We start from the raw sequence: 25,223 nt of genomic DNA, 5'->3' as shown, positions 1-25,223 counted from the left end.
TTATGAGCATGTGGAGAGACATAATATGATCAGGAATAGTCAGCATGGCTTTGTCAAAGGCAGGTCGTGCCTTACAAGCCTGATTGAATTTTTTGAGGATGTGACTAAGCACATTGATGAAGGTAGAGCAGTAGATGTAGTGTATATGGATTTCAGCAAGGCATTTGATAAGTTACCCCATGTCAGGCTTATTGAGAAAGTAAGAAGGCATGGGATCCAGGAGGACGTTGTTTCGTGGATCCAGAACTGCCTTCCCCACAGAAGGCAAAGAGTGGTTGTAGATGGGTCATTTTCTGCATGGTGATCGATGACCAGTGGTGTGCCTCAGTGATCTGTTATGGGACCTTTACTCTTCATGATTTTTATAAATAACCTGGATGAGGAAGTGGAGGGATGGGTTAGTAAACTTGCTGACGACGCAAAGGTTGGGGTGTTGTAGATAGTGTGGAGGGCTGTCAGAGGTTACAGCGGGACATTGATAGGATGTAAAACTGAGCTGAGAAGTGGCAGATGGAGTTCAACCCAGATAAGTGTGAAGTGGTTCATTTTTGTAGGTCAAATATGATGGCAGAGTATAGCATTTGTAAGGCTTGGCAATGTGGAGGATCAGAGGGACCTTGGGGTCAGAGTCCAGAGGACACTCAAAGCTGATACGCAGGTTGACTCTGTGGTCAAGAGAGCTTACGTTACATTGACCTTAATCAATCGTGGGATTGAGTTTGGGAGCTGAGGTAATGTTGCAGCTATATAGGACCCAGGTCAGATCCCACTTGGAGTACTGTGCTCAATTCTGGTTTCTTCACTTCAGGAAGGATGTGGAAGCCATAGAAAGGGTGCAGAGGATATTTACAAGTATGTTGCCTGGATTGGGGAGCATGCCTATAAGAATAGGTTGAATGAACTCTGCCTTTTCTGCTTGGAGCGACGGAGGATGAGAGGTGACCTGATGGAGGTGTATAACTTGATGAGAAGCTTTGATCGTGTGGATAGTCAGAGGCTTTTTCCCAGGGCTGAAGTGACTAGCACAAGAGGACACAGTTTTAAGGTGCTTAGAATAGGTTTGGAGGAGATGTCAGGGATAAGGTTTTTACACAGAGTGGTGAGTGTGTGGAATGGGCTGCCGGCAACGGTAGTGGAGGCGGTTACGATAGGGTCCTTTAGGGGACTCCTGGATAGGTACATGGAGCTTAGAAAAGTAGAGGGCAATGGGTAACCCTAAGTAATTTTTAAGGGAAGGACATGTTCAACACAGCTTTGTGGGTGGAAGGACCTGTATTGTGCTGCAGTTTTCTGTGTTTCTATGATCATGCACAACTGAAGAATAACTTTAAAGTTGTGTTTTTCACATTTAATGTTATTTAAATACTCATTATAGAAATTTTAAAAACTGAGTGTTATTTTCTCCTAGGCAAATGGGAGTAAAAGTCTTGGAAACAGGACCTCATCTGTGTTGTCAGCTGCAGCCACAAAGAAAGCTTCAACTAATATAAACAGTGCAAAAGAGACCTCTGACTTTGCTGGATTGATGACAACTGCACCAGCTGTTAAAGTACCTCCAGTTATTCCAGAAGAAAAAGGTGATGAAGCCAATCTAGAGGGAAAAGGTAGGACTATTTCAATAGACAGCAGGTGCAGGAGTAGGCCATTCGGCCCTTCTTGCCAGCACCGCCATTCACTGTGATCATGGCTGATCATACACAATCAGACCCCGTTCCTGCCCTCTGCCCATATCCCTTGACCCTGCTATCTATAAGAGCTCTATCTAACTCTCTCTTGAAAGCATCCAGGGACTTGGCCTCCACTGCCTTCTGGGGCAGAGCATTCCACATATCCACCACTCTCTGGGTGAAAAAGTTTTTCCGCAGCTTCGTTCTAAATGGCCTATCCCTTATTCTTAAACTGTGGCCTCTAGTTCTGGACTCACCCATCAGCGGGAACATGCTTCCTGCCTCCAGCGTGTCCAATCCCTTAATAATCTTATATGTTTCAATCAGATCAACTTCTCATCCTTCTAAATTCCAGTGTATACAAGCCCAGTCGCTCCAATCTTTCAACATATGACAGTCCCGCCATTCCGGGAATTAACCTTGTGAACCTGCGTTGCACTCCCTCAATAGCAAGAATGTCCTTCAAATTTGGAGACCAAAACTGCACACAGTACTCCAGGTGGGGTCTCACCAGGGCCCTGTACAGCTGCAGAAAGACCTCTTTACTCCTATACTCAATTCCACTTGTTATAAAGGCCAGCATACCATTAGCTTTCTTCACTGCTTGCTGTACCTGCATGCTTGCATTCATTGACTGATGTACAAGAACACCTAGATCTCGTTGTAATTCCCCTTTTCTGAACTTGACTCCATTTAGATAGTAATCTGCCTTCCTGTTCTTGTCACCAAAGCGGATAACCTCACATTTATCCACATTAAACCGCATCTGCCATACATTCGCCCACCCACCTAGCCTGTCCAAGTACCCTGCATTCTCATAATATCCTCCTGACATTTCACACTGCCACCCAGCTTTGTGTCATCGGCAAATTTGCTAATGTTACTTCTAATCCCTTCATCTAAATTTATTAATGTATATTGTAAACAGCTGCGGTCCCAGCACCGAACCTTGCGGTACCCCACTGGTCACAGCTTGCCATTCTGAACGGGACCCGTTAATCGCTACTTTGTTTCCTGTCAGCCAGCCAATTTTCAATCCATGTCAGTACTCTGCCCCCAATACCATGTGCCCTAATTTTGCCCACTAATCTTCTATGTGGGACTTTATCAAAAGCTTTCTGAAAGTCCAGGTACAGTACATTCACTGGCTCTCCCTTGTCCATTTTCATAGTTACATCCTCAAAAAACTCCAGAAGATTAGTCAAGCATGATTTTCTCTTCGTAAGTCCATGCTGACTGGGACTGATCCTTCTACTGCTATCCAAATGTGTCATAATTACCTCTTTTATAATTGACTCCAGCATCTTTCCCTCCACTGACGTCGGGCTAACCGGTCTATAATTCCGTGTTTTCTCTCCCTCCTTTCTTGAAAAGTGGTACAACATTAGCCACCCTCCAATCTGCAGGAACTGATCCTGAATCTATAGAACATTGGAAAATGACTACCAATGCATCCACGATTTCTAGAGCCTAATATAATTTTTAATAATTCCTATTTCCTAAAATAAGAATAAAGTAAATTATAAATACAGTGGATTGTGTTTAATTAGGTCATTGGTTAATCATGGTAGCCATTTATTTGAAGCAACTCTTACAGGACAAAAACTAATTGAGAAAATAGCCAGGATTCCCTTTGTTTATTTGCGAGACTGCAGCTTTATCAGTTCAGGAGACTGTTGCTGAATAGGTTCTAAATACCCTCAGTCACACATACCTGAGTGGCCATTAGACACTACATCATGCTTAGAGTGAACAGTTTTTAATGACATCAATTGTGTGTGTTTGTTCAAAAGCAGTAATTTTTCTTACTGATAGTTGGCAAGAAAGAGGTAGTAAGACAATTGTGTGGCTCACCGTGGTTTCAAGCATTCAGGCATGAAAGTGCCAGTAACGGCTAGAGTGAAAATGAAATTATTTCAGCAGGTTAAGAACTATGAAGAAGGTGTCGGCAATCATCTTGATCTTTACAATGAAAATTAAGATCTTGACGATGCAGTCGTTGGTAGCTCTAGGTGTTTGCACTGATCTTGTTCGTTACATACCGAGGTGAATTCCTCTGTCGATAACTATTACAAACTTATACAGCTATATAGTACTGTAGTAGTACTAGTAATATTTAAATTTGTTCTGTATTCTGTTTAAATGCATAATTTGTTACTCATTTTGTTTAACTATTTCCTTGAAACTTTGGCTAATTGGGCCAAAACGTACTCGTCCCAATGTGTCCCACTGTATATAGGTGAAGATCCTGTTCTAATGGTATTGGACCAACAACCTATCAGGGCATGTTGTATGTTTATGAAATTAAGAGCAAGTCTAATCCTATGCTGTTTAGTACCAAAAAATGACTATGAAACCTTTCAGATTGGTTTATTTCAGTGAAATGTGATGAATTTGCCACCCATATCCATTTTTGATTGTACTTCCACATAGCATAGTAAAATCATAATGTACCATGAGCGGCTAGGGATGCATAGTAATCATCACCTTGTCAAATTGTTAGAATATTTATTATAAAGTTGAAGAACTTTGAGTGGTCTTGCATCATACTCCAGGGTGCTGTCTTCAGCTACCTGATAAGGTAACTGTAGCCTTTGGCCAGGGGCAGATGTTGTTAGGTGGTGACCAACTTTCATAATGTTTCAACTGTTAACCACTACACTCTCCAGTTGGCAGTTCAGCAGTGGTGGCCAAGTTACTGCCCAACTGCTCCCGACTTCCAGCTCAACTCCTCTCGCCTGCTCCATATCCAGTAAGAGGCTCTTTCTGCTTCCTCCCCATCCTGTGAATTGCTTCGTTCTTGCTCTTTTCACCCGAGGCCCAGTGCAGACAGCAACCTCCATGTCGACTTTTTCGGGAACTCTCTACAGCCAATCTCCACGGGGAATAGCCATGTCTGCCGTCCTTTGTCCCTGCACTCTTGGAATAAGGACTGGTAATTCCGGGCCTTCCTTGCATCCTTCCTCCCTTGGTACTGTGAGCTCCACCATGATGATTTTCTTGTCTTTGGTGGACCACAGTAAGGTGTTTGGTTGAAGTGCGGTTTGCACCACCTCTGAGAACTTCAGTTTCCTCCCCACATCAACCCTCATCTCCTATGATTTGGCTGTTGTTGTAGATAAGACTTAGGCCTCTTTGATATGATTGGCGTGGCCCTCTCCTTGATAAAAATGACTGCCCTGTTTGCCCTCTGACAGCTGGTCTCTTTTTACACCTTTCCTGCCCCAGTGTGTTTGTAAGGGATAGAGGACCTTGCCGTGCTGTCACCTTATGTTAAAGCTGTTTTGCGCGTTCTTTCTGTTGTATTTGCCTATCCTTGTCAGCAAAAAGGTTTCTGTACACATTTGGAGCATAGGCGGGTGAGTTCAAATTCTGCTGTTGTAAAACATTTCAATGCGTCTAGCATCCCAAACCCTCCATCATAGGAGCTAGTTTAATTTTTTTTAGGAAGGAGTACTTTCAACCCACTTTGATATTGATGCAATTCCATTTGCACATTGATCTTTATTGTCAGAGCAACAAAATGGTAGCGAAATATCAGGTAAAAGGGCAGTAAGAATTTTGCTTTTGTTTTAAAATATAGCCATGTATGTTTGGTTCTGATGTTATTCTGTGTACTGTAATGTTGCTCTACAGAACTGAATGATAATGTGAGAAGACATGGTGAAATTAGAGTTAATCCAGTCATTTGACCGAGTATCTTCTCAAATACATGTGCACATAGGGCTAGAAATTCATTCCGTCCTTTAAGTTACACTATCCAGCAAAAACAGCATATTGAACTCAACTTCTGAAATTTGCTCCATGTGCAATGCAATCCCTATAATTTTAAAATAAAGGTCAACGTTCCACAACTGCCATCTTACTGCTTAGTTCATGTAACCAAGAATAAACTTTAGTTTGGAGTGGTCTGAAACATGTCTGTTACAGAGCGGACATGGAGAGGATTTTCCATTTGCAGGAGTCTAGGATCTGAGGACTTGGCCTTAAAAATAAAGGGATATTCCTTTAAAACTGAGATGGACAAATTTCTTCGGCATTGAATCTGTGGAGGCCAAGTCATTGGGTGTATTTGTCAGAGATAGGTTAAGGGTGAAGATAAAAGAATGGAATTGAAAAAATATTACGCCAAGATTGAATGGCAGAGAAGACTTGATGGGCTGAATGGCTTAATTTTGTTCCTCTATCTTGGAGCTTATGGTGATGTTCTTTGGGGAGTCCTCTTACTCTTAACAAAATGCAAGAAAATTGAATGTTCACTTGTAATAGCCTGCTTTGCCCTTACTATGTGTTTCTAGGTTTATCTCATAGTACCAGTTTGGATGTCATTCCTTCCAAAGAGGTGGAAAATTCAAAAAGAGCTGATGACGCTGGCAATTTCAAGAACCTTGATTATATCGGCAGGAACAGTTTTGGAGATATGTTCTCACCGGTCAGAGATGGTAAGTTGATTTAAATTGGCATACTTATGAGAATATATACTTAGTTCATGAAATGGTAATTGGTCATAATGAATTATGGCTTGTTTTTCTAGATGTTTCAGGATTAAAGGCAACTGAAGACTCTGTGACAAGAGGAAATGGTATGCTTATAAATTCAGCTGACCTGTATTAGCAAATTGACTAACTTGTCTCGAGCTATTTTTTTTAATGTAGCCAGTAATTGATAAATAGTTCTTTTATGAACAGCTTTACACTTATGAGTAAACTTCCGTTTGCTTGGTATCAAAGATTCAGAGTTTATAATTTTTTTGGGAGCGGCCAGAATGTAACAACAGATCAGATAGCATTCATGTTAATGAATCAGTTGAGATTTCAACTCTGGTTGAGGGACCCTTCATCAGAACTGGAAAAGCAAGAAAACGTGTGTTATGTTCAATTGAGGGGAAGATGGAGGTAAAAGAAGAATGATCCAGGATTGGATACAGACAAAAACTGTCAAGTGACAATTATTTAAAAAAAAAACCCACAACATTAGAGAAAGAGATGAGGGAGAAAAAACCAAAGATCATCACACTCTATTAATGTTCTTCTTTGTCCGCTCCACCCTCTTAATGTCTTAGAAATTTTCCCAGGTGTAGCCCATCTTGGTGTATCCTTCCTCTCCCAGGGATGAGATCTTTGCAGTCCACAAGTGTTGCCACGCTTCTAGCACTAATGTAGCATGCCCACAACTCCCTAACTCTAATCCTAACTGAACATCTTTGGAATGTGGGAGGAAACCAGAGCACCCTAAGGAAACCCATGCAGTCACAGGGTGACCAGACACATACTTTAGAGGTTGCGGAGGGAAACAATCCTCGTTCTTGGCGCTGTTAAGTAATGTGCTAACTGCTACACTACAATATCTGATTAACAACTGATTATTGACCGTCCAGCCTCCTTGGCATGTGTGAGAACATAACAAAAAGTAAATTGGAAGTTACTTCTAAGTCCAAGTATTTTACAGAATTTTTCACTGTCTTGTGTCTTCAAAACAGATTACTCCAGTAAAAAGGAGCACTGATTCATATGAAGGATATGTAGTGTATTAAAATCCATTCTTCATAACATGGAGTATTATCAACAGTATTATTAACACAACATGACTCGACCTGAACCCAATTTGGAACATACACAAAAACCGATTTATAAAACATGAGTAAATGAAAATTTCCTTGTAAATTGGAGATTTGTGATCCAGTTATGTTTTTAACATGACTAAAGCTGGCTATGTTTGAAACTTTTTCTAATCTGTATAAGAGTGTGGAGTATCAAGGAACAAACATTTGCAGAAGTTCATACAGGTTGTGAACCCATTTCGAATTTTGGATTCAAAATGAGATAGATTGGGATTGTTATAATTTCCAAATCAATTTGTGCTTCCAATAAATAGTCTTTGTCCTGCACTCGTTCATCACATATACCTGTGTGTACTTAACAGTAAATATTATTACATACCATTAATAGAATGAAAACATAATATGTACAGGGTAACAAAAGCAGCACAACAGCGTCGGGGGAATACCTGAATCGGCTGGTTAACAACAAAAACAGCAGGCTTTCAGTCTCCTCCTATGATGCCATATTTTGATTAAAAGGTTATAGTACACTGTATTTCTATTTTACTTTTTTAGGTTTTGTGTAAGTAAATGGTATTGTAGACTTATTCTGATGTAAGATTTTCATCAGCAGCAACCTTGGCAAACTCATCAATGAATTTATCTGCCCCTCAGTGATCAGCAAGCACTTATTTAAAAAAAATTAAAACATTAAAAAGAAAATAATGCCGTATCTTAAATTTTTGCAACCAGTCTGCTGTATATGGCTGAAAAAAAGGCCATAGTTGGGAGCTTAACATCACAGGGTAAACTTTGAATTGAAAGGGCAGGCAGGAAGCATAGGATGTTGTGTGGATCTGTTGGTAAGAGATGGAATTACATCTTTAGGAAGAGGTGGCATAGCGTCAGAGAATGTTTAATCTTTGTGGGTGGAGTTAAGAAACTGCAAGGGTAACAAAAAAACCATATGAGAAGCATATATAGGCCTCCAAATAGCAACCAAGATGTTGGGTTGAGATTGCAAAGGGAGCTTATTACAAATGCAATAAGCGTGATGTCACAATTGTAATGTGGCTCTTCAATATGCAAGGGGGTTGGGAAAATCAGGTTGGTATCAGTTTGCAAGAAGAGGAATTTATAGAACATAGAATAGTACAGCACAGTACAGGCCCTTCAGCCCACAATGTTGTGCTGACCCTTAAACCCTGCCTCCCATATATCCCCCCCCCCCCCCACCTTAAATTCCTCCATATACCTATCTAGTAATCTCTTAAATTTCACTAGGAGGAATGCCATACTGGATCTAGTATTAGGTAATGAACCGTGTCAGGTCACAGATCTCTCAGTGGGTGAGCATCTAGGGGACAGTGACCACCGCTCCCTGGACTTTAACATTATCACAGAAAAGGATAGAAGCAGAGAGGACAGGAAAATTTTTAATTGGGGAAGGGCAAATTATGAGGCCATAAGGCTAGAACCTGTGGGTGTGAATTGGGATGATGTTTTTGCAGAGAAATGAACTATGGACATGTGGTCGATGTTTAGGGATCTCTTGAAGGATGTTAGAGATAAATTTGTCCTGGTGAGGAAGATAAAGAATGGTAGGGTGAAGGAACCATGGATGACAAGTGAGGTGGAAAATCTAGTCAGATGGAAGAAGGCAACATACATGAGATTTAGGAAGCAAGGATCAGATGGGGCTATTGAGGAATTTAGGGTAGCAAGAAAGAAGCTTAAGAAGGGGGCATGAGAAGGCCTTGGCAAGGCGAGTAGGGTAAAGGAAAACCCCAAAGCATTCTTCAATTATGTGAAGAACAAAAGGATGACAGGAGTGAAAGTAGGACCAATTAGAGATAAAAGTGGGAAGATGTGCCTGGAGGCTGAGGGAAGTGAGTGAGGTCCTCAATGAATACTTCTCTTCAGTATTCACCACTGAGGGAACTTGATGACGATGAGGACAGTATGAGTGAGTTTGATGTTCTAGAGCATGTGGATATTAAGGGAGAGGAGGTGTTGGAGTTGTTTAAATACATTAGGACAGATAAGTCCCCGGGACCAGACAGAATATTCCCCAGGCTGCTCCACGAGGTGAGGGAAGAGATTGCTGAGCCTCTAGCTAGGATCTTTATGTCCTCGTTGTCCACAGGAATGGTACTGGAGGATTGGAGGGAGGCGAATGTTGTCCCCTTGTTCAAAAAAGGTAGTAGGGATAGTCCGGGTAATTATAGACCAGTGAGCCTTACCTCTGTGGTGGGAAAGCTGTTGGAAAAGATTCTTAGAGATGGGATCTATGGGCATTAAGAGAATCATGGTCTGATCAGGGAGAGTCAGCATGGCTTTGTGAAGGTCAGATCATGTATAACAAGCCTGATAGAGTTCTTTGAGGAGGTGACCATGCATATAGATGAGGGTAGTGCAGTGGATGTGATCTACATAGATTTTAGTAAGGTATTTGACAAGGTTCCACATGGTAGGCTTATTCAGAAAGTCAGAAGGCATGGGACAACATTCGCCTCCCTCCAATCCCTCGGGACCATTCCTGTGGAGTAACTGCTCCCTTCCTGTTCCTGGCTTCCACCCATATGGACTCAAAAGAGGATCCTGCTACATTACCCATCCTTTCTGTAGGTGTAATAATATCCCTGAGCAGGAATGCCACCCCTCCTCCCCTTTTCCCCCTCTCTATCCCTTTTAAAACACTGAAATCCAGGAATATTGAGAATCCATTTCTGCTCTGGTGCCAGCCAAGTCTCTGTAATGGCCACTACATCATAATTCCATGTATGTATCCAAGCTCTCAGTTCATCACCTTTGTACCTGATGCTTCTTGCATTGAAGTACACGCACTTTAGCCCTTCTACCTTACTACCTTTACACCCTTTATTTTGCTTCTCTTTCCTCAAAGCCTTGTTAAATCTGGCTTCACTCCGTGCACTATACTTGCAGTTCTCGCATGACCTTTATCCTCCTCCACCTCACTATCTGCTCTAACACTCTGGTTCCCCTCCCCCTGCAAATGTAGTTTAACCCCCCCCCAGAGCACCACTAGCCAACCTTCCTGCAAGGATATTAGTTCCCCTCCAGTTCAGGTGCAATCCATCCCATTGAAACAGGTCCCACCTTCCCTGGAACAAGGCCCAATTGTCCAGAACTTGTTGAATACCTATGAGATAGCTTTTCCCTGAGTAGTCTCAAGCACAAACTGCTCTAGAAAGCCATTTTAGATTGGGTGTTGTGTAATAACCCAGATCTTATTAGGGAGCTTAATGTAAAGGAATCTTTGGGTGGCAGTGATCATAATATGATTGAATTTGTACTACAATTTGAGAGGGAAAGTCACATGTATCAGTATCACAATGGAGTAAAGGTGATTACAGAGGCATGAGAGAGCAGCTTGCCCAGGTGGATTGGAGGAGGATATTGGTGGGGATGATGGCAGAGGAGAGGTGGCTGAAGTTTCTGGGAATAGTTCACAAGGCACAGGATAGATATGACCCACAGAGGAAGAAGTTCTCAAAAGGCTGGTATGGGCAATCATGGATGACAAAGAAAGTTAAGGACTGCATAAAAGCCAAGGAAAAAGCATATAATGTAGCTAAAGTGGGTGGGAAATTGGATGATTGGGAAGCTTTTAAAAATCAACGAAAAGCAATGAAAAAAAGCTATAAAAAACAAAAGATTAAATATGAGGGCAGACTAGCCAATAATACAAAGCAGGATTCCAAAGGTTTTTTTTCAGTTATATAAAGAGGAAAAGGGAGGTGAGATCTGATATTGGACATCTGGAAAATAATGCTGGTGAAGTACTAATGGGGGACAAAGAAGTGGCAGATGAACTTAATGGGTACTTTGCATCATTCTTCATTGTGGAAGATACTAACAATGTGCCAGAACTCTGAGTGTCAGGGAACAGAATTGAGTGCCATTGCTATTACAAAGGAAAATGTACTAGGCAAACTCAAAAGTCTTAAGATGGATAAGTCACCTGAACCAGGTGGACTATATCCCAGATTCCTGAGGGAGGTTGCTGAAGAGATAATGGATGCATTGATCATGATCTTTCAAGAATCACTTGATTCTGACATAGTCTTGGAGGACTGCAAAATTGCAAATGTCACTCCACTCTTTAAGAAGGGAGGAAGGCAAAAGAGAGGAAATTATAGACCAGTTAGCCTAACCTCAGTGGATGGGAAAATGCTGGTGTCTATTATTAAGGATGAGGTTTCAGGTTACTTGGAGACTAATGATAAAATAAGTCAAAGGTTTCTGGAAAGGGAAATCTTGCCTGACAAAGCTGTTAGAATTCTTCAAGGAAGTAACAAGCAGGGTGGACAAAGGTGAGGCAGTGGATGTCAGTTACTTAGATTTTTCAGAAGGCATTTGATAAGGTGCCACATATAAGTTGTTTAACGAGGTAAAATCCTGCAGCATTACAGGAATGATACTGGCTTGGATAGTGGAATAGCTGACTGGTAGGAGGTAGCGAGTGGGAGAAAAAGTGGCCTTTTCTGGTTGACTGCCAGTTTCTAGTGTGTTTCTCGGGGGTCAGTCTTGGGACTGCTATTTTTCCACAATAGAAACGTAGAAAACCTATAACACAGTACAGGCCCTTTGACCTACAAAGCTGTGCCGAACATGTCCTTACCTTAGAAATTACCTAGAGTTGCCCATAGCCCTCTATTTTTCTTTCTTTCTTTCTTTCTTTTTTAAATTTTTTTTAGTTTTTCAAAACATTTTACAAAATTAAAAACCCCAAATCCCAATGAGGAGCATTAATACAGAGCGAGGTTAAGCATACAATAACAATATGCTACAAAGGAAGAGAATTTAACAAAAAAGCACCTAAATTAAAGACAAGTGAGCTTAGTGTCCTCCCCAAACCCCACAACACAAGAAAAAAACAACAATTCCAGACCAACCACCACACAATATAGAGAGTATAAGTCCGGACAGTCAAACTCCCAGACTGTGAATACACTTAGCAACAGAGGATGATAATGCTTACTACCAGAAAAAAAAAAGGGAGCTGAAAGCAAGGGACCGAAAAGAAAAAAAAACCCTAGTCAAGAGGAAGGTTATGAAAGTACTCGATAAAAGGCCCCCAGACCTTATGGAACTTTAAATCCGAATTGAGAACTGAATAATGAATTTTTTCGAGGTCCAAGCAGGCCATAATGTCGTTAAGCCATTGCGCATGAGTGGGCGGGGCAACATCTCTCCATCTAAGGAGGATCAAGCGTCTCGCCAGGAAAGAGGCAAAGGATAGTATTCGGCATTTGGTCGGACCCAGACATAAATCTGTCTCGCCCCAAAAACCAAACAGAGCAATTAAGGGGTTAGGTTCTAGGTGCTGATTCAGAATACCCGATAATGTAGTGAAGACATCTTTCCAGAATTTCTCCAAGCTAGGACAGAACCAGTACATATGGATGAGAGAGGCCACGCCCCTCTTGCATTTATCACAGAGCGGACTAATGCCAGGGTAGAATCGAGATAGTTTAGATTTAGACATATGGGCTCTATGAACAATCTTAAACTGTAAGAGACAATGGCGAGCACAAAGAGAGGTTGAGTTAACCGATTTGAGAACTGAGTCCCAGCTCTCCTCGGATAAGGAGATATTTAAATCCTGCTCCCAGGCCATTTTAATTTTATCCACAGGGGCCCGTCGTAAGGCTGCTAGTTTATCTCGGATAATTGAAATTAAACCTTTACCTAGTGGATTAATGGAAAGAAATAGGCCCTCTATTTTTCTAATCTCCATGTACCTATCCAGGAGTCTCTTAAAAGACGCTATCGTATGCGCCTCCACCACTGTCATCGGCAGCCCATTCCACGCACTCACCACTCTGCGTAAAAACCTTACCCCTGACATCTCTATACCTACTTCCAAGCACTCTCGTGCTAGCCATCTCAGCCCTGGGAAAACACCTCTGAATGTCCATACGATCAGAATCTGCCAGAAATCTTTGAGGAAATAACAGGCAGAATAGACAAGGGTGAGTCAGTGGGTGTTGTTTACTTGGGTTTTCAGAAGGACGAGGTGCTGCAATAGAAACATAGAAAACCTACAGCACAGTACAGGCCCTTTAGCCCACAAAGCTGTGCCAAATATGTCCTTACCTTAGAACCACCTAGGCTTACTCATAGCCCTCTATTTTTCTAAACTCCATGTAGCCATCCAGAAGTCTTTTAAAAGACCCTCTTGTTTCTGCCTCCACCACTGCTGCCGGCAGACCATTCCACGTACTCACCACACTGCATAAAAAAACTTACCCGTCATCTCCTCTGTACCTACTTCCAACCAGCTCTCGTGCTAGCCATCTCATCCCTGAGAAAATGCCTCTGACTATCCATACGATCAGTGCTTCTCATCATCTTGTACACTTTCTGTCAGGTCACCTCTCATCCTCCGTCCTTCCAAGCAGAAAAGGCCAAGTTCACTCAACCTATAAGGCATGCTGCCCAATCCAGGCAACATCCTTGTAAATATCCTCTGCACCCTTTCTATGGTTTCCACGTCCTTCCTGTACTTAGGCAACCAGAACTGAGCATAGTACTTCAAGTGGGGTCTGACCAGGGTCCTATATAGCTACAACATTATCTCTCGACTCTTAAAGTCAATCCCACGATTGATGAAGGCCAATGCACCACATGCCTTCTTAACCACAGTCAACCTGCACAGCAGCTTTGAATATCCTATGGACTTGGACCCCAAGATCCCTCTGATCCTCCACATTGCCAAGAGTCTTGCCATTAATGCTATATTCTGCCATCATATTTGTTCTACAAAATGAACCACCTCACACTTATCTGGGTTGAATTCCATCTGCCACTTCTCAGCCCAGTTTTGCATCCCATCAGTGTCCTGCTGTAACCACAGGCAGCTCTCCACACTATCCACAACACTCCCAACCTTTGTGTCATCAGCAGATTTACTAACCCATCCCTCCACTTCCTCATCCAGGTCATTTATAAAAACCACAAAGAGAAGGGGTCCCAGAACAGATCGCTGAGGCACACCACTTGTCACTGACCTCCATGTGGAATATGACCCATCTACAACCATTCTTAGCCTTCTGTGGGCAAGCCAGTTCTGGATTCACGTTGCAAGGTCCCCTTGGATCCCATGCCTCCTTACTTTTTCAATAAGCCTTGCATGGGGTAACTTATCAAATGCCTTGGTGAAATCCATTTACACTACATCTTCTGCTCTACCTTCATCAATGTGTTTAGTCACGTCTGCAAAAATTCAATCAGGCTTGTAAGGCACGACCTGCCTTTGACAAAGCCATGCTGACTATTCCGATTCATATTATGCCTCTCCAAATGTTCATAAATCCTGCCTCTCAAGATCTTCTCCATCAACTTTTCCAAGATGGCGGCGCGACGCAGCTTGTAGCGGCCACTCCGGAGCTGATTATCTGTTATTTGTGAAGCCGGGTGCCGTGCGCAATCATAATCGGATGAAAAACGGACATGGGAGCACGGAGGAACATCTGGAAATCTCCAGGAAGATCTTCTTCGTTGCTGCTGTGAGGTCCAGGTCTCTGCTGGGAAGAACAGGCCCCCAGTCCTCAGGGTTGTGTTGCTGAAGGCCGTTGGCGGGACCGTCTTAATACGCTTGGCCGAGGATGGTGCTCGGAGAAGCTGTGCCGGAGGGAATGGTTGTCGGCTTGGAGGTTCGACGGCCTCAGAGTCGGCTGCAGTCAGGTCGCTTTCGGTGTGTGCTGCGTCTGCGAGGCTGGGTTCGGCGGAGCTTTCACTGTGTGCTGCGTCTGCGAGGCTGAGTCAGGCGGCGCCGTGGAAGTCCATAGTGGGGGTATTCCCTTCTGCCGCCAGCGTGGGATGGCGAGTCTGTTGGGACCCTGGGGACTTGTGGAAACTGTGTGGTGATTTCTTTTGAACTTATGCTATTGTTTGCACTGTTGTAACTATGTGGTTTTGTGTAGGTCTTGTAGCTTTAGTTTTTGGTCTTTTGTCGAGTGGGATTGGAGCTCCTTTCCGGGGAATGCGCTAAGACGGTAGCGCGATATTAATACGCAGCAGCCTCTCCGGACTCTGGATTGGGGATTGCCAAACGTTATGTGGATTTTCTGGTGGTGTCTGTTTCGTCATATGCTTTTGTGATATCATTCTGGAGAAACGTCTCATTTTTTAACTGCATTGCATTTATGGTTTCTAATGACAATAATCTGAATCTGAACTTACCAACCACTGAAATAAGTCTTATTGGTCTATAATTTCCTGGGCCATTTCTATTCCCTTTCTTGAATAAGGGAACAACATCTACAATCCTCCAATCCTCCGGAACCTCTCCCATCCCCATTGATGATTCAAAGATCATTGCCAGAGGCTCAGCAGTCTCCTCCCTCGCCTCCCAGAGTAGCCTGGGATACACTCATCTGGTCCTGGTGTTTTATCCAACTTGATGCTTTCCAAAAGCTCCAGCTCCTCTTCCTTAATATCTACATGTTCAAGCTTTTCAGTCCACTGTAAGTCATCCCTTTTCTGTAGTGAATATTGAAGCAAAGTACTCATTAAGTACCTCTGCTATCTCCCCTGGTTCCATACATGCTTCTCCACTGTCACACTTGCTTGGTCTTGTTCTCTCACGTCTTATCCTCTTACTCTTCACATATTTGTAGAATGCCTTGGGGTTTTCGATGTTTCTAATTGCAGCGTTGGCATTTATTTCAAGGGGAATAGAATAGAAAAGCAAGGAGATAATGCGAGGCTTTATAAAACACACTTGGAGTATTGTCAACAGTTTGGACCCCATATCAGAAAGGATGTGTTGTCACTGGAGGCAGTCTGGAGGAGGTTAATGAGAATGATTCTGGGAACAAAGGGCTTAACTTAGAGGAGCACTTGGCAGCTTTGGACCTGTACTCACTGGAATTTAGAAGAATGTGGGGGGATCTCGTTGAAACCTACCAAATGTTGAAAGGACTAGATGGGGTGGATGTGGAGAGGATGTTTCCTATGGTGGTGGTATCCCCAACTAGAGGGCACAGTCTCAAAATTGAGGGGCGACCTTTAGAACGGAAGTAATTTTTTTTAAGCCAGGGAATAGTGAATCTGTGGAATGCTCTGCCACAGACAGCTATGGAGCCAAGACCACAGGTATATTTAAGGTGGTGTAAGACCAGTTCAGAAGCAAGTGAAAACCTGGCCAGCAGGAGCCATCTCAGCTCTTCAAGACTGCTTTGAGCACACTGACTGGCACATGTTCAGGGAGGCTGCAACCAGTGCCGACTACCAATTTAGAGAAGTACACAGCATCAGTGACCAGCTACATCAACAAGTGCATTGATGATGTTACTCTGTCCAAGACCATCACTAACCAGAAGCCATGGTGCGTGCGCTGCTAAGGTCCCGCGACTTTGCCTTCCATGCAGGCGACAAGGCAGCTCTAACAACAGCGAGGGCCAAATTGTCCTGAGCCATCAGAGGGGCAAAGCGTGCACACGCCCAGCTAATCCACAGCCACTTCCAGGACAGCGGTGACATGAGGCGCATGTGGAAGGGCATCCAGGACATCACCAATTCCAGGACAACATCACCTGACTGTGCAGGTGATGCCTCCCTCCCAGATGAGCTGAATAACTTCTACGCCTGGTTTGAGGCAAAAAATGACATGGCGGCGAGGAAGGCCACCCCTCCTACAAATGACCAGGTGCTGTGTCTCACTGTGGCCGACGTGAGAAGAACCCTGCGCAGGTTCAACCCATGGAAGGCTGCTGGACCAGACAACATCCCTGGTAGAGTGCTCAGAGGATGTGCAGACCAGCTAGCAGATGTTCTCACTGACATCTTCAACATCTCCCTGAGCAGCGCCACCGTTCCAACGTGCTTCAAGGCTGCCACCATCGTCCCTGTGCCAAGGAAGTGGACCCCCTGCAGTTTGCGTACCGTCCCAACCGCTCAACAGATGATGCCATTGCCTCTACCCTCCACCTGGCCCTAACCCGCCTGGACAAAAAGGACACATACGTTTGGATGCTGTTCATAGACTTCAGCTCAGCATTCAACGCAATCATCCCTCAGAAACTGATTGGAAATCTGAGCCTACTGGGCCTGAACACCTCCCTCTGCAACTGGATCCTAGACTTCCTGACTGGGAGACCTGCCAGTCCAGGTCGACAGCAGCATCTCCAACACCATCACACTGAGCACGGGGGCTCCCCAGGGCTGCCAGCTCAGTCCACTGCTGTTCACTCTGCTGACCCACGACTGTGCTGCAACACACAGCTCAAACCATATCATCAAGTTCGCCGATGACATGACCGTGGTGAGTCTCATCAGCAAGAATGACGAGTCAGCTTACAGAGAGGAGGTGCAACGGCTAACAGACTGGTGCAGAGCCAACAACCTGTCTCTTAATGTGAACAAAACAAAAGAGATGGTTGTTGACTTCAGGAGGGCACAGAGCGACAGCTCCTTGGTAGAGATCGTAAAGAGCACCAAATTTCTTGTTCACCTGACGGAGAATCTCACCTGGTCCCTCAACACCAGCTCCATAGCAAAGAAAGCCCAGCAGCATCTCTACTTTCTGCGAAGGCTGAGGAAAGTCCATCTCCCACCCCCCCCTCATCCTCATCACATTCTACAGGGGTTGTATTGAGAGCATCCTGAGCAGCTGCATCACTGCCTGGTTTGGAAATTGCACCATCTTGGATCACAAAACCCTGCAGCGGATAGTGAGGTCAGCTGCGAAGATCATCGGGGTCTCTCTTCCCGCCATCACGGACATTTACACTACACGCTGCATCCACAAAGCAAACAGAATTATGAAGGACCCCATGCACCCCTCATACAATCTCTTCTCCCTCCTGCCGTCTGCGAAAAGGCTCCTAAGCATTTCGGGCTCTCTTAGCCAGACTATGTAACAGTTTCTTCTCCCAAGCTATCAAACTCCTCAATACCCGAAGCCTGGACTGACACCTTGCCCTATTGTCCTGTTTATTATTTATTGTAATGCCTGCACTGTTTTTGTGCACTTTATGTAGTCCTGTGTAGGTCTGTAGTCTAGTGTAGCTTTCTCTTTTTTTTAACATAGTTCAGTCTAGTTTTTGTACTGTGTCATGTAACACCATGGTCCTGAAAAACATTGTCTCATTTTTACTATGTACTGTATCAGCAGTTATGGTCGAAATGACAATAAAAGTGACTTGACTTTGTTGATAGTTTCCTGATCAGTCATGACATCAAAGGATATGGCAAAAAGACAGGTGTATGGGGTTAAGTGGGATCCTGGATCAGCCATGATGGAATGGGGAGAGCAGACTCGATGGGTTGAATGGCCTAATTCAGCTCCTATGTCTTATGGTTTGTGGTTTAATATTCACCATTACCTTCAATTTTCAATTCTCATGATAGATCTTTGGTTGTTTCATGATCAGCATACCATTAAACAGCATATGTTCACTCCGACACTGATGAATCTATTCTTTGTGTATAGGATTGAGATTTTCATTTTTATGCAGCATTTTTCTACTTTTTGTTAATTTCTGTTTACTATACAAGTTTATATTGCTTCCTGAGCACTACCTACCCTTCTGGCTATCTTTGTATCATCCGCAAACTTTGCCACAAGCCATTCGTAGTAAAACTATCTGATTCACAGAGTGCTGCACATTGCCTGGGAACCTTCCCAACGCCAGATGAAATCTTCCATTTGTGATGTGTTGCCAGCACTCAAGAAAATTTTGGAGGCTTTCAGATTTTGGAATTTCGGATAAGTGGTACTCAAAACAGTACTTGAGTTAAAATGTATTGGGTGAGGGGGGAACAAAGAAGCACAGATAGTATAACAAATTCAGTCTATGTAAATGTAATTTATTCTAACTAGTATTAGTGCAGTTCCAGTTTGCTGTTCCAATTTCTTCTGCTCTTATTCATATGGCTAATCTTGTACCAAACATTACTAGAAATTGCCTTTGTGGATGTTCAGTAACTTTAAAGAATAATGCCTGATGGCTGCACATCTTTAAATTACTGGTTTGCAAGAATAAAAAGCTCAGATACAATTTTCTTTGCAGGTTTAGGCGTTTCACCAGAGCTGAACACCCTGTTTTCCACAAGAACTAATCCAATGGGTTCCTGTGCAAAGGAAGACTTGCACTCGAGTTCCCTGCATGGCCTTTCATCTCTATCCCCTGTGAAAGAACAGAATCAGTGTCGTGAGAAGGCTTCCCTACTCAGCCAAATCCAGAGTGGGAGGCAATACTTGAAAGAGCCAATTGGACAGGTATTTCAAAGCCTATACCTACAACATTTATTTGTGGAGAAGGAAATGTGATTAATATTTGAGTTTATGACTTTACCCAGAACTGGAAAGAGTTGTAAATGAACGACTAAGATATGTAATGGAGAGTAGAAGGTCAAGGTCTATGTTGGGTATATGTCTGATGTCAGAATCATGTTTAATATCACTGGCATATATTGTGAAATGTTAACTTGGATGTGATTAAATGACTGAAGGAGTGATGGTGCAGAATGAAGGAGTGGGGAAAATGATTAGTAGAAAGCAAAAGGTTGGTCAAAGAGGAAGTTAGTGGTAGTAAAATATCTACAATTGTCTTTGTTTAACGTGGGGAGGCTGAGCTACTACACGGTCCTTGGCAGGTCATGGACAGGGTCCAGTGGCCTGCCATGCAAGACAGTCGGTTACACTTCACTGCTGGAACCTCTCTTACTGTTGTGATGTGTCATTATCTTCTGTGAGCTCCACTGTTGATCCCTTAGTTTGCATGTAGTGCTCTCTGCTTGTGCTAATTTTGCTGTGCGCAGAGCTTCCATTGATATCTAGTCACTAATATCTAGTATTTTCAAGTGAGCTGATTTTTTTAATCCTTGGAACATCATTTTCTTACAGTTGAAAGTAATGAAGTATTTACACTTTTTTTTGTCTTTAATAATACATGAATCCTGAATTTCTGCAGGGAACTGACATGGGGATCACAAAGTTAAAATTAGAGCAAAATGGTCAGACGGAAAACAAGAGGTTTGATCAGGTAGGTGTTGATTAGGTAATGTATGCTTCCAAACATGAATTTGTTTTGATTGTCAAAGAGACTGTTGAGGCAATATTGGAAAATTAGGTTATTAAGTAATTTAGTTTTACTTATATAAAAAAAAGGGAAATTGTGCCTGAAAACCTCGAGTGTATGTAAAGGAAATATACTTTTGTTGTAACAGGGAAGAGGTGAACTAAAGATTAGGGTTCAGTGATGGCATCTTATTGGTTCCAGATTGGCGATTCTGTGCAATACTGAGGGGATGCTTCATTGCTTGATGAAAATCAGCTATTGTTAGCAGTGTAATACACTCTTTTCTAAGGTGCTTTAGATCAGGGGTTCCCAACCTGGGGTCCATGGACCCCTCAGTAAATGTTATAACAAAAGGTTGGGAACCCTCTGCTTTGCCTCTTCTCCAATAGTTTCCCTACCAATAGCATGAGACTCACCAGTCTATACTTCCCAGGATTATCCCTATTTCCTTTCTTGAGTAAGGGAACTTGCCTTTGTCTACAGGTGACACAAAGATCTTTGTCAAGGCCGCAGCAATCTCATCTCTTGCCTCTCTCAATAATCTGGGATATATCTTGTCAGGCCCAGGGGACTTGTCCTTAATGTGCTTTAAGGGACGCAACACCACCTCTATTTATCTCGAGATGGTTTCTGCAGAGTGAAACTCTTTAACCCATATTTTTTAAAAATCTGTCACCTAGTTTAAGCTGTTTTCCTTGAAGCAACACATTAGCAAATTGACTTTTGCAAGTTAATGTTTTTAATTGAAAGTCACTATTAATTTTCAGAAACTTTATCTGATAAAACCACATCTTATCTAGATTATTTTGAAGCTCATGCTGCACTTCAGATAATGTCCTTAAAAACAGATGTCCAGCTGTAAATTTAGATCATGGTCAGTTCAAGAACTGTCTATTTAGAATGAACATCTCCAGAAGTGATGGCATTATTTATGAGAAGTGAGAGAGATGAACCTGGAATTAGCCACCTTGTCAGTCTAATATGCCAATTTTTGGTATCTGTTCCCTCTCAACACTTGCAGAGAGGGAACTTATTGGAGAGAAGTAGCTTAAATTTGGAAAGAATTTAAATACATGCCAAGTGAATTGTTTGAGGAAGTGCTGGATAGATCTGTGGATGCATGCAGTATAATGTGCATGGACAGTGGAGATCAGGGCGGTTTAATATATTTCCAGAGCTGCCTCTGCATAGTGAATCCAGTAAAATATATTGAACAGAGCTTGTAATGCAATATAATGTTCTGTTTCTGTTTAGTATTCCTAGTTGGCAGATATAAAATATTTTCAGCAAATTTAAAAAAAATCCCTCCAAGTCTTCATTATTAATTTATTAATGGCTTCATTTTGTCTGTAAAGTTAAACTCTTCCATAACTGAGTCTGGAATCTTGGAGACGCCTCTAACATCCTCCATGGTGAAAACACCTGAATTATGGGAAAGAAAAGGAAGAGAGTATCAGTTTACCCAGGAATCCATTAAGCACAATTCTGCTATACCTGGTGGGTATTGTACTGCTCAAATTTGAGTTGCTGTTATACTATGATTACTAGAAAGTTCATTGAACAATTGCACGTACATAGGTGATTATATAAAAATACAAGCAAGCATAGAAAATTAAATGACAAAGAAATTAATAATTCTACACCCCAAACCAATTCCTTATTTAACTTCCCAAAATGCAACATTTCACACTTAGCCAAATTAAATTCCATTTGCCATTCCTTGGCTCAGTTACTCAGCTATCAAGATTCCTCTAAATCTGATAACCATCTAGGACCTGCATCTCCAAGTTCAAAGTAAATTTATAATCAAAGTACATGTGTCACCATATACACCATGAGATTCATTTTCTTGCTGGCACTCAGTAAATACATGAAACACAATAGAAGCAATGAAAGACTGCACCTAACAGCTTGGAAAAACAATCAATATGCAAAATACAACAAACTACAAATACAAAAAGAAAGAATAACAATAATAAGCAATGAATATCGAGAACATATGATGATGAGTCCTTGAAAGTAAGTCCATAGGTTGTGAGAACATTTCATTGATGGGTTGAGTGAAGTTATCCCTGCTGGTGCAAGAGCCTGATAGTAATAACTATGCCTGAACTTGGTGGTGTGGGCCTGAGGCTCCTGTACCACCTCCCTGATGGCAGCAGAGAGAAGAGAGCATGGTCTGGATGGTGAATGCTGCTTTCCTGCGACAGCACTCTGTAGATGTGCTCAATAGTGGTGAAGGCTTTGCCTGTGACCGGCTGGGCCGTATCCACTCTTCCTGTAGGTTCAAGGGCATTGGTTCCATACTAGGTCATGATGCAGCCAGTCAATATACTCTCTAGTGCACATCTATAGAAGTTTGTCATAGTTTTAGATGACATGGCGAACATTTACAGGCAGTCCCCGGGTTACGAATGAGTTCCGTTCCTGAGTCCGTCTGTTAGTCAAATGTTTCTTTTAGTATATAGTATGTATTTTACCTTTCTATGCATATAAAACACTTAGGAAACGTATGTATTCCTATAATTAAACCATTGTGTTGTTCAGTAATAATTGTAGCTTTCATCGGGGCAGGGCCTTTCATATGTTCTTATTCTCACTTTATCCTTTAAAATTGTTCTGATTGTTGACCGACTGTAGCCTAACGCTTTACCAATGACCGATGACGTTTCACCTCTTATAAACCATATAACAATTACAGCACGGAAACAGGCCATCTCGGCCCTTCTAGTCCGTGCCAAACACTTACTCTCATCTAGTCCTACCGACTTGCACTCAGCCCATAACCCTCCATTCCTTTCCTGTCTATATACCTATCCGATTTTTTTTTTTAAATGACAATATCGAACCTGCCTCTACCACTTCTACTGGTGAAGTTCCACACAGTTACCACTCTGAGTAAAGAAGTTCCCCCTTGTGTTACCCCTAAACTTTTTCCCTGTAACTCTCAACTCATGTCCTCTTGTTTGAATCTCCCCTACTCTCAATGGAAAAAGTCTATCCACTTCAACTCTATCTATCCCCCTCATAATTATAAATACTTCTATCAAGTCCCCCTTCAACTTTCTATGTGCCAAAGAATAAAGACCTAACTTGTTCAACTTCCGTTAATGCCCCTCATCCCCTTCTTACCCCATCCCTGACATATTTATTTGTTTGTTTGTTTTCTCTCTCTGCCCATTACTCTGCCTGTTCTCCATCTCCCTCTAGTGCTCCCTCTCCCCTTTTCTTTCTCCCGAGGCCTCCCGTCCCATGATCCTTTCCCTTCTCCAGCTCTGTATCACTTTTGCCAATCACCTTTCCAGCTCTTAGCTTCATCCCACCCCCTCCGGTCTTCTCCTATCATTTTGCATTTCCCCCTCCCCCCACTGCTTTCAAATCTCTTAGTATCTTTCCTTTCACTTAGTCCTGACGAAGGGTCTCGGCCTGAAACATTAACAGTGCTTCTCCTTAAAGATGCTGCCTGGCTTGCTGTGTTCCACCAGCATTTTGTGTGTGTTGTTCAACCTTTCTCTGTAACTTAGGTGCTGAAACCCAGGTAACATTCTAGTAAATCTTCTCTGTACTCTCTCTATTTTGTTGACATCTTTCCTATAATTCGGTGACCAGAACTGTACACAATACTCCAAATTTGGCCTCACCAATGCCTTGTACAATTTTAACATTACGTCCCAACTCCTATACTCACTGCTCTGATTTATAAAGGCCATAATACAAAAAGCCCTCTTCACCACCCTATCCACATGAGATTCCACCTTCAGGGAACTATGCACCATTATTCCTAGATCACTCTGTTCTACTGCATTCCTCAATGCCCTACCATTTACCATGTATGTCCTGTTTTTATTATTCCTACCAAAATGTAGCACCTCACACTTATCAGCATTAAACTCCATTTGCCATCTTTCAGCCCACTCTTCTAACTGGCCTAAATCTCTTTGCAAGCTTTGAAAACCTACTTCATTATCCACAACACCACCTATCTTAGTATCATCTGCATACTTACTGATCCAATTTACCACCCCATCATCCAGACAGTCCAAATGCTCATCATCATCCAAACGCTTTATTATTTCCACTTTATTTTCAATCGTGATCGCTTCCTGTCAATGGAACAGAAACACTGTGGGTGGTGCGTCCCGACCTCTGCCGGCTCCCGAGGTCCGCTGGGTCCTAAGGACCACCGCACTGAATTCCTTGGGTCCTAAAGTCCACCGCACTGAGACATGCTGAATGGGACAAATGGGGGCTGTGCTGGGTTTGGGTATTTGATTATCCTCAATATTCCGCGTGGGAATTTAAACAAGAGGTGGTAGTGTTTTATTTTACGAGGTGGAGTTGCGTGCTCGGGAGCAGTCTGTCACTGGATCGAACTCAGGAACCTCCGTTCTTGAGCCCGGTGCTGATCTCACTGCCACCAGCTGACCGGAAAAGGCAGGGGGTCAGGGTGAATCTTGCTAAGGAAAATTTAAGCCAAATACTAAGTTACATACGCAACACAGTATGAATGTCAACGACTTAAAATGGCAGAAGGTGTCGCAATCCAACTTAAAATGGCGGACGGTGTTCTCCTTCCTTGGTTCGTAAGTCGGACGTTTGTAACTTGGGGACGAATTGTACTGAAAAATATGCCGAATATTTTTATGAAAGCAGTCACAGACGAGTGTGTCCCCATAAAATCATTCATTTTTCCTCAACTAGAATCCATGGATGAACAATGAGATCCGCATTCTGCTGAGGGCCAGATTGTTGGTGTTTAGCTGTCCTTCACCTCTAATCCCCCAGAGACGACTGGCTCATGGGACCTTCGGTTTCCTCCTCCTTGAGTCAATGGTCAGCTCTTTGGTCTTGCTGACATTGAGTGAGAGGTTGTTGTTGTGGCATCACTCAGTCCAAAGAGAATGTCCTCCAAACAAGAATGAGAGATGTGGCCAACCCAGTTCCATGGTTTGGATGAGTACA

The 25,223-nt window shown here is 42.7% G+C and overlaps 1 protein-coding gene across 2 annotated transcripts in view; it reads left to right on the top strand.

Moving 5' to 3' along the window:
* Positions 1-25,223, top strand: part of nedd1 (NEDD1 gamma-tubulin ring complex targeting factor) — a 77,784-nt gene that overhangs the window by 35,847 nt on the left and 16,714 nt on the right. For both annotated transcript variants that reach the window (XM_073065899.1, XM_073065900.1), the window contains exons 8-13: positions 1,409-1,604; positions 5,966-6,109; positions 6,202-6,249; positions 19,251-19,459; positions 20,154-20,225; positions 21,617-21,758. In XM_073065899.1, the coding sequence (XP_072922000.1) occupies positions 1,409-1,604; positions 5,966-6,109; positions 6,202-6,249; positions 19,251-19,459; positions 20,154-20,225; positions 21,617-21,758 (811 nt within the window). The remainder of the gene's footprint in view (positions 1-1,408; positions 1,605-5,965; positions 6,110-6,201; positions 6,250-19,250; positions 19,460-20,153; positions 20,226-21,616; positions 21,759-25,223) is intronic.

The sequence above is a fragment of the Hemitrygon akajei genome, chromosome 14, assembly GCF_048418815.1.
Source record: "Hemitrygon akajei chromosome 14, sHemAka1.3, whole genome shotgun sequence".
Classification (NCBI taxonomy): Eukaryota; Metazoa; Chordata; class Chondrichthyes; order Myliobatiformes; family Dasyatidae; genus Hemitrygon; species Hemitrygon akajei.
Note: the sequence above shows the minus strand (reverse complement) of the source record. Positions and strands in the feature narration are given on the sequence as shown.